We start from the raw sequence: 15639 nt of genomic DNA on the forward strand, positions 1-15639 counted from the left end.
AACTATCCTTTTTTTTTTTTTTATGTGCACCATAGCACAGATGCAGCAGGAGAGGTGAGGAGTGGCCCAACATGGAATAGCTTGGCAGTTGGGGCACTCCCCTGGCAGGTGGAAATGGTAGATTTGAAACCCCAGGCAAAACTAACCCTGGGTCTTTTGCATCTTGGTGAGTGCTCTAAGGTTAGGCTATTCAGTAAGAGGGGAGCATCTACACTTTTTGTAGCAATTTCTTTAAAGGAGAGTCTTGCTCAGCTCTGAGAGAATGATTATAGGCATTTATCCTTGGGGGAGGATTCTGTGCTATGCATGCTGAGTCAGGCATCTACTCTGCAGAGGCAGCATTTAAGACCTACCCCATCTCATGTATCCTATTGGCTAGTTTGACACGGTTCCTCTTAACAAGCCTGTACTTCCAAGATGACAAATATGTCAGCAGAGCAGCTTCATACCTAGAAATCGTGTTCAGTCGGATGTGAAGAGGCAGTTTCTACATTGTTGGATTTGGCATACAAGGAGTAAGATACAATTTTAATTTTATAACTGGAAGTAACATGGAGACAAAGCCGAGTTGTTCAAGACAATTTATTTCCAGTCGTGACAACACTGCACAACAGCGATTTGAAAGAGTGGTGTTGGAAAAGAAAATCGGAAGGGAAAGCTAGCATAACGTGTACTTTATCACAAACAAAATCTGGACACTTGGTTTTTTTTTTTTTTTTTTTTAGATAATCTTTGGCAGCGTTATTTGGCTCCGTACTGCTTCCAGATAGAACCTTTTTTGAAATGGCTAGGTGAATATTTTTCAGAGGTTCCAGTATTCTTTTCAGAAATAACCCAATTTATCTACATGAATAATTCAAAGCTCATTTATAGCACAGTATTATTTTCTTGTACCTTTTTTTCTGCTCCCTAACAGAGTCCCCTTCACAGAAATAACTGCAGAAGGTGAGAGAATTAAAAAAAAATATATGTTTGTTGTTTTTCCAGTTCAGCCTCTTTCTAGATGATGATACATTGCACAGCTGAAAGCTTTGAGTTGCAGAGACTGGGGCTCTGCGAGAAGCAATCCTTAATGTAGTAAATTTCCCACCACAATCACACAGCAGATGGCTTTTTCATGCTCTGCTATTTCCCTCTCCATTGGGTGTATGGCCAGTATCTGAGCCATACTGCTGGAGTAACATTAAAAACATGACCTCTCAGTCATATTGCTGTGTGTAAAGGAGGGTAGATTTGGAAGGAATATAGGAGAAAATCCTCCCCTAGTGAGAAATATCCAATGCCCCTGGAACTTAGACAGTTTATACTAGCTAAGCAGTGACCTTATTACATGAAAGTGCTGTCCCCCATTTCCACGTGCACAAAATAACTTCTACTTTTCCACCTACCCACATACCTGAAGAGAAATATCAGCTTCATGATCTTTAAATGGGATTAATGCAAAAAATACACTGAAATTTTCTGTTTAGGGAGCAGAATATTCCCAGATCAAAGTCAAATGCTACATTAGCCAGTAGAACTCTATATAAAAAATAGACAACATATCCTAGCTAAACTCCAAAACAGTCTTCCCCAGCTAATAAAAATAGAACCAGGGTCTGTGGCAATGTCAAAGTGATCAGTATAAGAAAACAGGAAGATGTTGTGTGATTGTTTTTTGTTTTTTTTACTGTACTGTGCTAAATAAATGAATAAATACTAACCATCCAGTTTATTATTACTGTTATTAATCGAAGCTCCATAGTTTAAATCCTAAACAACTTTGAAACTTTACCTACAGGAGTAGAACAAATATATATAATAATGTTTCCAACTATTAAGTGTCTTATACAAGAAATGAAAATGATACAGTGGATAATTGTAGTGATGGTTTACCTGCTCATATATCAGATTCAGTAAATGTAGTAAAAAGGAGAAAAGTATTATTCCACATTACAAATGAATACCATTTTCTATAACAAACCTCTCTCTCATCTTACCAACTGCACAAAATAATGATTTTAGTGGGTATGAGCAAGAAGCAATCTTTGTGGGTAAATGTTCATTAACTAACTCAAGTAAAGCATTATTTACTACAGAAACCATGTTATTAACTGTGTTTGAAAAGATCTGATATCTAGGGCAATCCCAGCATATGACAGAAAAAGTACTGACTCCTGAATTACAGTCAGTTGTGATGTTTTAATATTTGCCATTTGATATAACATTCTGCATATCGGATGTAGCACAAGCAGTATCTGGCATATAGTTCTGATTTCTAACCCATTTTTTCAAGAACCCATTGTTGTATTACAGGGGATGAAATGCTTTGAAGTGGCTATAGAAGTGTTCTTTAAATTTGTTATAGGCTTAGTATTTATTAGAGGCAAAACTGATAGTGCCGTCAATTATTATGAGTGCTTAGCACTTCCCATTACAAGATCCTATTTTCAAGTGCTTTTCCAAATAGCATGAAAACTTTGAGACCAAGATGTTAAGTGTCTACTGGTGTCTGACTTCATTGGAAAATTTTAGTCAAAATTATTTAGCATCAGAGCCTCTGGGAATCAAAGTAGGGAAAAAGACACTGGTTTGCCATATTCAAAATTTTAGAACTATTTAACTGGTAGACTTTAGTTCTCCCCGCACCCCCACAAGCTTTAAAATTTGGCAGGGTGGTTAGTGTCAAACATGTTTCCAAGAAACATGCCCGTTTCTCTTGCTACTTTCAAGAAAGCCTATCTACATTTTGCCAACTTATATGGCTATAAATGTAATGACTTCACATGCTCTGTAGAGACTAATTAGGACTTTGCAACTAGCCCATGTAGATTCCATCTATCATAAGACTCAAACCTAGGGCTACAGAAGCTCAGCAGCACTTTTCCTGAACTTGCATCTCAAGCACTGGAACAGAGAATAGGGAAACTGTCATTCCTATGCTCTTAATGACTCTTCTTTCCATGCTTGTAGCCAATTAACACAGAGCAAGAAGGCACATGATTCATATGCAGATTGGATAAAAAAGTTGGACTGGAATAGAGACCGGGAGCTGCAGGAATAGGGTGAGGTTGGACTGGAATTGGCTTGGGAAAGGAATGAATGGAGAAGATTATTAGGAGAAGGGTTGGGGTGGGGACTGAGTCTGTATAAAATCAAATAAGAGAAGAGGGGTAGGCTAAGCCTATCTGGGCAAGGAGACCAGAAGATACTCTGACCATGCCTAATAGTCTCTTCATATGTCATGTACAATTCTGCTCTTGAAATGTCCAAATAAATATGCTGCTTTTCCCCCAGTAATACACATGCAAACTGAACTAATTTTGATCTTCAATTATATATGACAGGTCCAAAATGAGATTGGCCGTTTCCACTGCTACTTGCAGACCATTGCATTTTGCAGCAAAACAGTCCAATGCCCGAAGGTCAGGGGACTTTCCACAAGGGTCTTTGCAGCAGCTCTGTGGAGTAAAGGGGCTATGCTGGTTTCGTAAAACCATCCATTTGAGCTTCTGCTGGTTGCTGTGAATCCCACAACCACATTTTGAAACTAAATCTGACCACCTAGCATCAGAAGGAAAACCTGATGGAATAGACCAAAAGTGTCCATATACTGCATCAGTAAGAATTTCACCATTATCATGCTCCAGACAGCAAGCTATGGACTCTAACGAATGGCAAAAAGCATCAGCAACCAATTGGTATTGCGTCTGAGAACAATCCAGAGCTTTGAAAGTACTAGTGGGAAGGTTAAAAACCTGAAAGAAAAATAAATGAAAACTGCCATTAGATAACTGTAAAAATATTTCACCTAATCAGGTGAAAAACTAGTAAATACTTTATTTTCTCACATATAACATGTCCCCCAAAAAGAAACACCCCAAGATTTTTGGGAAGGCAGAATGAAGAAAAAATATTTTTCCAGAGTGATGGCTGCAGAGGCACCTAATCTTCAGGTAATTCATACTCCCTTTTCTGTGCAACTAAAAGCTGAAACCCTAGATGTGGCTGAAAACTGATCTCTGTGGGTAGATTTTTGATGCTGAAAAGACCTAAAGAGTCTCCAAAGCTGTGAAATGGGAGGAGAGACCAGGAACAGCTGTCAAAATCACCTTAAGAAAGGTTAGCTTGATAAGTGCAACATCAAGACCATTCAAAAAGAAAGGCAATCATTAACACTTGTAAAGTACAATAAACCAACAAGTCAACTGATTCCCTCAGCTTCCTGAATAGTAATGCTACTGCTGCTACACTGAGGAGCAGGAATCAAAGCAGGGTGCTTCTATTCTGGGCAAAAAATCAGCTGGGCCACTTAAGACATGCACCCCAGTTATGGAGGGGGGGTTGATTTTGGGGGGAAAAGTTGTGTGGTATGTGAGTAAAAACAGTACTTATTGTGTGCATGCGTTAGTTTTCCCACCACCAGACAGTAGTTTTGTACATGGTCCATTGTTAACCCTTTTCATTAATAAAAAAAGTTAACATGACAGCATAATTCAAGTAACAAAAGGTTTCAAACAATTCCATTCAAAACCAAAGAAGTCTCCTCTTATTAATGTTCAAGACAACAATTCTACATAGGTTTTTTTTTTTTTTTTCAATAAAATGAATGACAAGAATACAATGAAAGAACAATAGTTACAATAAATAAAAGCTGAAGGGATGTTAAGTGTACAAATACAGTAGAATAAAATCCACATGGAAAACATCCTGAGGCCGGTATATATCAGCATATCCTCTGGATATCCTAAAATTTCATTTTATATATGTCATTCTTTGGAGAGTAAGAGGTAATACTTTGTATTAAGTTAACCTGCTAAAGACAAGTGAGGTATTTCAACTCTACAAAAACTAGCTTGCCTTAAATATATGGCTCAGTAAAGGCATCCAGGAGGGCCTAAGGGCAAAAAAGGTGGCATACAATCAGTGGAGGCAAGGGGCTATTACCAAGGAGGATTACACCTCCACTGCTTGTGATTGCAGGGAGGCAGTTAGGAAGGCCAACGCAGAGATGGAACTAGGGCTGGAGACCAGAATCATGGGTAACAAAAAGTCCTTTTTCAAAAGCATAGGGAGTAAGAAAGAGGCACCAAGTAACATAGGGCCTCTACAGGACAGGCTTGGCAATATGGTGATTGCAGCAAAGGAAAAAGCTAATCTCTTCAATAAGTTCTTTGACTCCATATCTCTGAGCAGGGACTGGGACAACTCCCCCACTAGGATTACAGACAGACTCAGGGGAGACAACACCATGCTTAGGGTCAGGGACAATCTAGTTAGGGAACTCCTGGAGGGGCTGGACATGTTTAAATCAGCAGGTCTGGATGCTCTTCATCTGAAGGTACTGAGGGAATTGGTGGAGGCCATAGCAGGGCCTCTGGCATGGCTGTATGAGTGCTCGTGGTGCTTGGGCCAGGTCCCAGAGGACTGGAAAAGGGCCAATGCAGTCCTCATTTACAAGAAAGGGAGAAAGGAGGACCTGGGTAACTATAGGCCAATCAGTCTCACCTTGGTCCTTGGGAAGACCTTTGAGAAAATTATCAAGGAGCACATCTGCCAGGGCCCAGTATGGGAGGTAATGCTCAGGGGCAACCAACACAGGTTCACTGTGGGCAGATCCTGCCTGACTAACCTTGTTTCCTTTTACGACCAGGTCACAAAGTCCTTGGATGCGGGCATTGAGGTGGATGTCGTCTACCTGGACGTCAAGAAGGCCTTTGATACCGTTTCTCACTCCATTCTCACAAAAAAACCATGCAACTGTGGTACTTATGCCTACACAGTCAGATGGGCAAGTTGGCTCGATGGTAGCACCCAGACAGTGGTGGTGGTGGACAAGTCATTTTCGACCTGGAGGGATGTGGGCAGTGGAGTTCCCCAGGGCTCGGTCCTTGAGCCTGTGCTATTCAACATCTTTTATCAGCAACTTGGAGGTAGGTGTGGAAAGCACGCTGTGCAAATTTGCTGATGATGCAAAGATGTGGGGAGAAGTGGCACACTGGAGGGGAGGGACAGAATTCAGCTAGATCTAGACAGGTTACAGAGGTGGTCAGATGAGAATAGGATGGAATTCAACACAGACACGTGCAGGGTACCGCATCTAGGGAGAAGGAACCAGGAGCACACCTATAGGCTAGGGAATACCCTTCTGGTCAACATCATGGCAGAAAGGGATCTTGGAGTCATTGTTGTCTCCAGGATGGACATGAACTGCCAATGTGAGGAAGCAGTCAGTAAAGCTAACCACACCCTGTCGTGCATCTACAGATGCATCACAAGTAGGTCCAGGGAGGTGATCCTTTCCCTCTATGTGGCGCTGGTCAGGCTGCAGTTGGAGTACTGTGTCCAGTTTTGGGTGCTGCACTTCAAGAGGGATGTGGCTAACCTTGAGAGGGTTCAGAGGAGAGCCCCTCGCATGGTCAGGGGGCAGCAGGCCAGGCCCTATGAAGGTAGACTGAAGGGCCTGAATCTATTCAACCTCCATAAGAGAAGACTGAGAGGGGATCTGGTGGCCGTCTATAAACTCACCAGGGGGGAACAGCGGAAAATAGGTGAGACACTGTTCCCCCAGGCACCACCTGGGATAACAAGGAATAAGAGAAACAAATTGATTGACAGCAGGTTCAGGCTTGGTATCAGGAGACATTATTTTACAGTTAGGGCTGCAAGGCTCTGGAATGGGCTCCCAAGGGAGGTGGTACTCTCCCCTAGCTTGGGGGTCTTCAAGAGGGGTTGGATAGATATCTGGCTAGGATATTATGATCCCAGCACTCGTTCCTGCCCTGAGCAGAGGGTTGGACCTGATGATCTGTTCAGGTCCTTTCCGACCCTAGAAACTATATTAAGCAATGTTAAATAATCTCACAAGGCCTTACATACCTCATATTTTACATATGAGGCCAAATGAGTTTCTGTACAGCCACCTCCTAACAGTGCCAAAGGTTGCTTGACTGTTAACTGTAAGATGTGTTCTGCGGTTTGACAGGCAACCTGAAGAGCAAGATAAATTTGTCATTACATATGATATCATGAAAAGAAAAAAAGCTGTTTTAAAAAACATTATAAGAAAAATTTAAGTAACTTTGGAGATAGAATTTTAAAGCGGAGTTCTTCTCTAAATATGAATGTAGAGGTGGCACTTGCTTATTCAACAGCTGCTCTGAGTAATTTCAGAATCATACCTGCTTGCCTACAAAAGCAAGCTTTTGCTATCCACTGTTAGCACTGCAGAGCACAGCTAAGAGAGAGCTTGATTCTGTTCCATCTTTTCCTTAATCAAAGCTATTTACTAATTAGTAACTAGATCATCTTTGAAGTCATTTTTAGTGTAGAGCCATAATTGAGTCATCTAGGTCAAGGGTGGTCAACCCCAAGCCCCTGGGCTAGATCCAGCTCATGGAGCTGTGTTCTCTGCCCTACACTCAATACTGAATGTCCGGAAATTTGGTGGCCGAGGAGCACTGGCAGCATGGGCCAGATGATATGGCGCTGTGCTCCAGACTGCCAGTATGTGGTTAGATATGGACGCATGGGTCCGGGTTAGTGAGTGTTCGAATTCAGGCACATAGGATCGCACCCGTGAACCAACCCCACACACCAACCCCGTGCAGGATCTGGCCTATGGGGCTGAAAGGTTGGGTACCACTGACTTAAGTACTCAGTGGTATTGCGTTGCCAAGTGAAGGGTTAAGGGTGATCTTGAACCTCTCCTCTCAGGCAGCTGAAATAATATAAACCAAAACCCTACATTTCTTGCTAGTGGCAGCCTCAAGAGGGTTAGAAATAACATTTAAGTACAAAATTATATGGCAAAAAGCTGCCTCTGCATATTTACTGAGATGGGCAGGTGATCAAGGAAGTCTTGTTTTTAGAGACTAAAATTACTAATAAAACATTCCTCCCATTTCTCCCCCACAGAATAGTATGTTTCTATTAGATACTTTGAGTACTTTACCCACCTTTAGTTCATCCCATGCTGTTTCATTTCTGTTACAGAGTATCAAGCTGCAGACAAGGGTATCATTAGGAATTAGATGCAAGAAACGTTTTGAAACAAAATTCTCAGTACGCAGATCCTTCAGACTGCCATAACAACTAGGAGACAAAGAATGTATGGCAGCTATAGGCTTTGAACCTGTTCAATTAAGAAAAGACAGAATAGCAAGTATTATTATCCTATCATCAGAAAAGCTGTCTAATGTGCTTTGTACAACATGGACCTCAATGTTTGTACTTAACACTTAAAAAAAACCCCAACCAAATCCTTTTCAAGACAGCTTCATGTTAATTTTCAAACTGTAATGCAAGTCATGCAAACAGAAACCTGTACAGTCTCTTGCAAATGCAGGGTCTAGTGGTAGGTCATTATAAAAGATATAATTTTAGTATTCAGAGTAGTCAAGAGTTTAAAAACAATCTTCGTTCATAATCATAAGTACCATGGATCTCTCTCTTAGGGCAGTAAACAGCATCTGTAGATATATAACTAGTGCAACTAAGCACAAAAAATTGCTATTAACATGTTTGAAAAAAATGGTTTCAATCAGTTAGTCACCAGAAGGATTAGTAGGGCCTAGCAACTATTCTTCAGCTAAAAGTTATGTTTAAAATGCTGGAACAAACAGAATCTCTACCATACAGATGAAGGACAGGCAGAGCCAGATTTAAAGCTGTTATACTAAACTTCATTAAAATGTGGTATTAATATTTTAACCATGAATATATTATTAACCTTAACTTGACCTTAGCAAATTTGTATCTGGGAAACTAATTTCCCAAATCTTCGTTTACTATCAATTTTTTGCCAAGCAGAAATAACTTAAATTGCTTTCCTTATTAATACTCTTTACTATGAAAGTCACAGACTTCATGATCTTAAAAAAACCCTCAATTACTTCATGTTTCAGAGTTTTTTGCTTATAGTACATCAATCTGAGAGTAAAGAAGCTGAATCAACTTCAGTGAAAATCTTGAGAACTGCCAGACATAACCTGGTTTCAACAGAGGCTAAAAGAAAAACGGAATACAAGTCACAGCATATGCATATGAACTAAGATACCAAATTATGGAGGCTGGGATACTACTGATTATTTTTTAAACAATATATTGGGGTAAAAAAGGATATTTTGATTTAAATAATGCAAGACACAGGTCTTACCACTTACTATTCTGACTTTTGCCTACAAGTATTTGGCCCAAATCTGGCCTAGCCTAAATGAGCTTAGAATTTAATGCAGAAAACCTGGAGACTGGTGCCCAAATATTAGCAATGAGTACATCAGCAGCCCTTACATGTTTTGGTTGATGAAGAAAGCAAAGTATTCTCTAAAACATGAAATAAGGCCTAATCAGCAGCAAAAGGTAACACTAGGTTGACATTGTGATTTTCGGGTCTGTCTAACAGTAAGCAAAGGGGAAACATTTGAATGTTGCAAGAAACCTAAAGTTTTATTTTTAAGCTCAAAAGCACGAGAGGGAAATAACAGAGAAACCATGTATTTAGTAGTGTTCTATGTATTGATTTAGAAGATATTTCAAGAAAATGTCCCATTTTAATTAGGAAAATAGCTAGTAGTTGCTGAAAACATTTCATAATAGGCAATCAACACCAGAAATCTTAAAAATTCAATGAGCAGTAAGAACAAATCTTTTATAATTAATGAAACAGAAGGAATCGAGACTGTGCTGGTATCATTTTTTCAATCTCTGTTTCAGATTTGGAGTACTTCGAAAGCCAACTGATCATGGAAAAAGTCTGCATTGTTCCAAAACATGTCTAGATGGAGTAAGTCCTGAGATGTTGGACCCTACACTTGTGATTCTTAGCTTTCTTCTTTCCCACTCTCACATGCACACACCTCCACACTATTAGCATATCATTTTCTAACAGCTTTAAGTGATCTGTGTGTGAAATAATTTCTACATAGAGCTGATTTCATAATAGATACTATGGAAATGCTGAACTCAAAATGAAAGAAAGTTAGCAATCAAAATTTTTTTACTTGAAATCTCAACATCAAAAATGTCTTGAATCCTATCCTATATGGATATTTAGATTATATGCCCATTTTTCAGTGGTATACATCATTGATTTCTAGCCTACTTCACATAACATTCTTCACAATTGACACCACCAGCTATGCTTCTTTCTGGCATTAGTCCAGGAATGAGTAGCATATGTCTTGTGTCATGAGCAATGAAACTGTAATGTTTTATTAACAGCATTACTTGGCAGAAGTAATGCAAGAAATGGCAAATAGTTTCTATTATATGATACATTTTGAGTTATAAAGGTTATATGGCAAAATTAAATCTTTTCTTATACTTTCATTTAGAACACACAAAATATGTAACACTTTGTCTCCAATGATATATATGTATGTATAGTGAGTGTTGTCTTGTAACTATCGGTTCCTGTCCTTGTCTAGAAACATGGCAATCACTTTATGAAACAGGTGTTAGAGTTGTCATACAGGCCACAAGGTGGCTTAACCTGTGAAGCATTTCATCTGGTCTTCTGGGCTATTGGCAGTTCAGGGCATGGCCAATGATGGCAAGGCCTGCCACAGAATTCGGGGCCCCCAGGCCCCACTGGACAGAGCTGTCAGTGACAGAAGGGCAAACAAGGGCTGTGACTGTCATAAACTCGCGCACCCTGTTGCTGCCCAGCAGGCCACTGCTTGGCTCACTTCAGCCATATCTACTGCTGCCGCTGGCCCTAGAGATATGGCCCAAGAAGAGCCCTGCAGTCTGAATTAGGCATAGAGCCCAGGGTGAATTGGACATCCCTGGGTTATACTGTATGTCCACATATTTGAGAGCAGCAGCATCCTTTCCTTGAAACAGATATTGAAACAACTTATTTCTATACACTGACTCCACCAAAATGTAAATGAGTTATAAACTGCTCAAGATTAACAAGCTGATGGTACATAAATTGTAACAAGTACTACATTCAATCATCTTCATTTTATGTGAGATTATTAAGAGCGTCAAACAGAAAATAGCACCTCCGATGTTTTATCTTTGAAGCAAGCCATGGACATAGAAGGTGTTGTGCTGGTTGACTTCTTGTGCAAGGGAGCCACAGTAAACTCAGAGGTCTGTCAGAACCCTGAAGAAACCGAAATATTGCATACAGAGAACCTGACAGAGGTTTTACTTCTGCATGACAACACTTGCATGCACATCAGAGTCCATGACATTCTTTGGAAGTCTCGTTAGCCTATCCTTCCTGCAGCCCACAGGATGAAGGACTACAAGAGTAATATTTACAGGAAAACAGTGAAGTGGTGGAGGCTATGTGACGGTGCTTACATAATAAGCTTAAGGACTTTTACAATGTTAGAATGCAATCATCAATGGAAAAGGTCATTGATGGAGATTTATGTTGAAAAAACAGCCATATGTTCAATAGGGGTGTGCAAAACAGGCCACATTCGATTTGGATTAGTCCTGAATCAGGGATAGCGATTCAATTAGTTGATTTGGATCACTATCCCCGATTTGATTTGGCCGAATCCAAATCTGAAGATTCGATCCTGATTTGAAAAAAATCAGCGATTTGGCCATAGACACAGCTTTAAATGTTTTTTCTACATACCTCAAGGTACCAGGCGTGGCTCGTGAATGCTGCAATGGTGGGGCATGTGGAGCTTCCCACATGGGCATGGGGGGCCCCCTGCGTGCTCAGCTGCAATCCCAGAAGTTCTTCCAGTCCAGTTTCGGGTCTGCCACTGAGCGCACCGGGGGCCCCCGGCTCAGTGATCAGCTGCACGGGGACCCCGGGTACCCCCTAGACCCAGAAGGCACCAGTTGCTGGGCTGGGGGGGGCCCTCCTGCATGTTCCCTGGTGGACCTGGAAGTGCTTCTGGTCCACTTTTGGGTCTGCTGCTGAGCGTGCTGGGGACCCCCCTGCATTCGTTTGGAATGCTCCATGTGCCCCAGCATCTCAGCATTCATGGGCCGCCTGGTACCTTGAGGTGTTTAGAAAAAAACATTTAAAGCTGTGTCTATGTCTGAATCACTGAATTTTTCCAAATCTGTCCAAATCGATTTGGAGGGCTCTGATTCCATCTGGAGAGATTAAAGGGTCTTCTGATTCAATTTGGACTCAAGAGATTTGGCCACCCAATCTGGCTGATTTGAATCAGCGACCAAAGCTTTGCACAGCCCTAATGTTCAATATTTTTAAATATTTAGCTAAGAAAAAAATTACTTTGTGACTAACTTGTATATCTTACTTTGTGTGACATGACCTTCACAAAAGGAAAGAAACAAATATTATAGAAGTCACATACAAAAGTAATTTGTTACCTGTCATTTGACTCAAAGGCTCCATTACAGAAAGTCCAACTCTGTCTACAGCGATGATATGGTGCTCTTTGAGGTACTGCTTCAAGGATGGGTGGATAACTTTCTGGCATACTACAAGGCCTACCTCGTCATTAACCAACTGCTTTCCTAAATTCAGTAATTGATCCAATTCGGCTAGTTCTAGGGAAACTCCATGATGGACAACCACTGTTCCTTCTCCAGTACTGGAATGATCTCCTGACAGAGAAATGCAGAAGAGTGCCATCTTAATATTGCTTGAAGAAACTCTTCTAATAGGAAATGTTCTTGCCAGGTGAAGTTCTGGTATTTCTATAAGCAGTCCAGGAAACACAGTAGAATCCATAACTCTCTTGTTTTTCGCAGGTATAATTATGCACTTTCCTAGAGCAACATTAGTTTCTACATTATTTGGCACTGTAAGCAAAAAAGCCTTTATAACCAGTATGCCAATATGATCTGCTTCTGTTTTGTTAAGCATGCAGGCAGGTTTGCTTGTCAATACACTACGTACCAAACAAAGAAGAGTCTCAACACTATTAAAATCCACCAATATTCGGCAAGCACAGGCCTCAGACTTGAGATAGTCAGTACATAAGCTCAAAAGATGTCTGTTAATTTTAACAATAGTATAGGGCAGTAACTTTGTTCTTTGTAAATTTTCAAGCAGGTTGCAGCAAAGAATGGCTGTGAATAAGCCACAGTCACTGAAGCGTGATATGTGATTCTGTACAGAAGCTGTCAAAACCTTCAATATCGGATGAGTGGCAGAAAGGCCACTAAGCAGGGTAGAAGATTGTGAAGTTGTGCGAACATAGCCTCCCATACCATTGTGAAGCTGTTTAAGCCTACCTGTAGGGCCATAGCAAGATTTTAGTATTCCACTTAACACAGACACAGAGTGACTCACTATGTCTTTAGTTAAAGGTGCACTGGTACACAAAGAAGGCTTTTTAGCTTCTATGCGAGACATCTTCAAGACAACGTTTTCATTCTGGACAACAAAATTACAGATTTATTCCGTTTTCACTTGACTCTATTGAGCTATATTTTTTAACTCAACAGAAGTACATTTTTACTCTTTGCAGCCACAAATTGTCATAATGAACTACAGTATAGAATGACCCTGATGTTCACATAACTGTGCGTAGTTTAACAAATAACACTTAGATATAACAGTGATATATTAGTATCTGATTGTTACAGAAAATTACTTCATTCATCAAGATTCTTTTGTCTAATTCCCATGGTTGATTTAACAGAATTCTTTGCAACTCTTTGTATAAGGTATGTGCCAATATGGACACCTAGAAATGACAGTCCGGCCACAAGCAACCAGTTCTTTCTGAGCCAGCTAGTTCTTTTCATTTCTTCTTTTGACAAGGGGTTATGGATTTCAGAGTCAATTATAATCTACAAAAAACAGTAAAAGGATATTAATTAGTATCATTTTTATGCAACTACATTGTATAGTGAAACTTCAACTGCTTTTCCTGGGATCTAAGAGAATATATCCATGCCAATATTCAATAATCAGGCAAATTAGCATGGTAGGTAAGGCACTTCTTTCTTGCAGCCTATGAAGCATTAAGGTGTAAATTGAACATTTTAATTTACACCTTTCAGCTAGCTTTTTTGTATCTAAAAGTGTTGATTATTTTTAAGCTTAAAATTATTATTCTTTGTCCATTTTAATCCTCTGTTTAAACCTTTAGGAAAAGAAGTTGCTTAACTGACCAATAGTTCTCCGGTCCAGCAAGATTTAGCCACAGGTTTTGAGACTACAGAATGATGTAAAATGGATGTAACAGCAGAGGTGAAGATGGTTGGTAATACTTCAGTGTATAAAGGAAATAGGCATTTTAATTAATTTATTTGCTCAATCTGTATGCCTTGCTATTTGGTCCACTCGGTACGTAAGTATAGGGTTAACAAGTTTAAAAAAATAAATCAGTTTGAAAAAAAGTCTAAAGGTGATTTGGAACAAGATTATATTTGTGTTAAGTATAATTTATATGACAAAACTATATTAAATTAAGGGCTTTAGCTCTGGCTGGATAGGAAACTCACCTGTCATACACTGCAGTACCCCTATTTTCCTTGATTTTTGCTGTCCTGCTGCATCACGTGTGTCACAGTACCAGGTTCTTGGTCCAAGTCTTGTCTCTTCATTTTGAAAAGAGGATTGGATTGGATGCTAGACCACCCCCAGTGTATCAGAACAAGGCCTGGTCCCATAACAATCAAAACTTTGTAGTTCTTCCAAATCGTTTTTAGGCCCATAATATACTTGCCTCTACCTCTGCAAAGATAATTGATCATTTTAAATATATTCAGAAATGCTTTTTCCCCAAGCCAGTGTAATAGCAAAGTACAGCCAAACCTGAACATTAACAACTTTAATTGCAGTGCAGCATGCCAAATGATTAAGAACACAGTGACAGAAGGAAGCCTTGCTTCATGAACTTTAAAAAAAAAAAGTCTTTAAAAATAACACCTATTCAGATCTCTTAAAATGAAATGGTAATTGCTATAGTTGCTTCAGATTTATGGCATGCCAAATCTTTAAAAAAACAGCACCTACTCCATGGCTTATCCCTGTAATTTCCAAAGGGTGTACTGTGGCAAACTAGTGTACTACAAGACTGGCAGAAGTGTATCATGAAAAACAATACTTTATCAGTATCAGATCTGGCCTGAAGGCTCCTTATAGGTCTGGCAATTTGGTTGTGGGGGAGCAACAGTGATGATCACTGCCACTGCTCTTCTACAGCTAAATTTCCAAGCTCCATGTAATGGGATCAGACCCATGGCCAAGCCACAGACCAAAATTGAACTGCTTGTCCATCCCATGGGGCCAAAAGGTTGGGTACCATGGCATAAGTCTTACACACACACATGCACACAGACCTATAGCTGTCTAGCATTATACATGTCAATATTAGGGGTGCACCGATAGAGATTTTGGGGGCCGATACTGACAGCCGATTTTTAAGGAGGCATGTTGTCCGATCCCAATCCCATTTCTTCATGGAGAGCTGTGTGCAGCTGGTAAGTCTGTTGTGGTGGAAGGGGAGTGGGGAGGGAAGGGACATGTTGGGGGACAGATCAAGGCCCTTGTGGTGAGGGAGGGATTGGGGCTGGGGCAGGGGCAAGCGCTGCCCAGCTGGGGTGGGTGGCTCCTGCTGTTGGGCACACCCCAGAATAGCACGGGAAGTGGGGGGTCATGTGACCCAGATCTGCGCAGGGCACAAGTGGGGCTGGGCCCAGGACTGGGTGGCAGTGCTGGTGTGACAGATGAAATTATGTCTGTGTGATAAAGGTGCT

General features: G+C 40.5%; 1 protein-coding gene across 2 annotated transcripts in view; it reads right to left on the reverse strand.

Annotated features, from left to right (window-relative positions):
- Positions 1–565: 565 nt before the first annotated feature.
- MKKS (McKusick-Kaufman syndrome) overlaps positions 566–15639 on the reverse strand; it is an 18255-nt gene continuing 3181 nt past the window's right edge. Inside the window, exons 2-6 of one of the 2 annotated variants that reach the window (XM_019516235.1) lie at positions 14383–14614; positions 12295–13725; positions 7938–8113; positions 6859–6969; positions 566–3737 (exon numbers count right to left, since the gene is read on the reverse strand). In XM_019516235.1, coding sequence (XP_019371780.1) covers positions 3297–3737; positions 6859–6969; positions 7938–8113; positions 12295–13285 — 1719 coding nt within the window. In that variant the 5' untranslated portion in view covers positions 13286–13725; positions 14383–14614 and the 3' untranslated portion in view covers positions 566–3296. The remainder of the gene's footprint in view (positions 3738–6858; positions 6970–7937; positions 8114–12294; positions 13726–14382; positions 14615–15639) is intronic. The other variant, XM_019516236.1, reaches the window with a different exon arrangement.

The sequence above is a fragment of the Gavialis gangeticus genome, unplaced genomic scaffold (assembly GCF_001723915.1).
Source record: "Gavialis gangeticus isolate Ggan-Ray unplaced genomic scaffold, GavGan_comp1, whole genome shotgun sequence".
Taxonomy (NCBI): domain Eukaryota; kingdom Metazoa; phylum Chordata; order Crocodylia; family Gavialidae; genus Gavialis; species Gavialis gangeticus.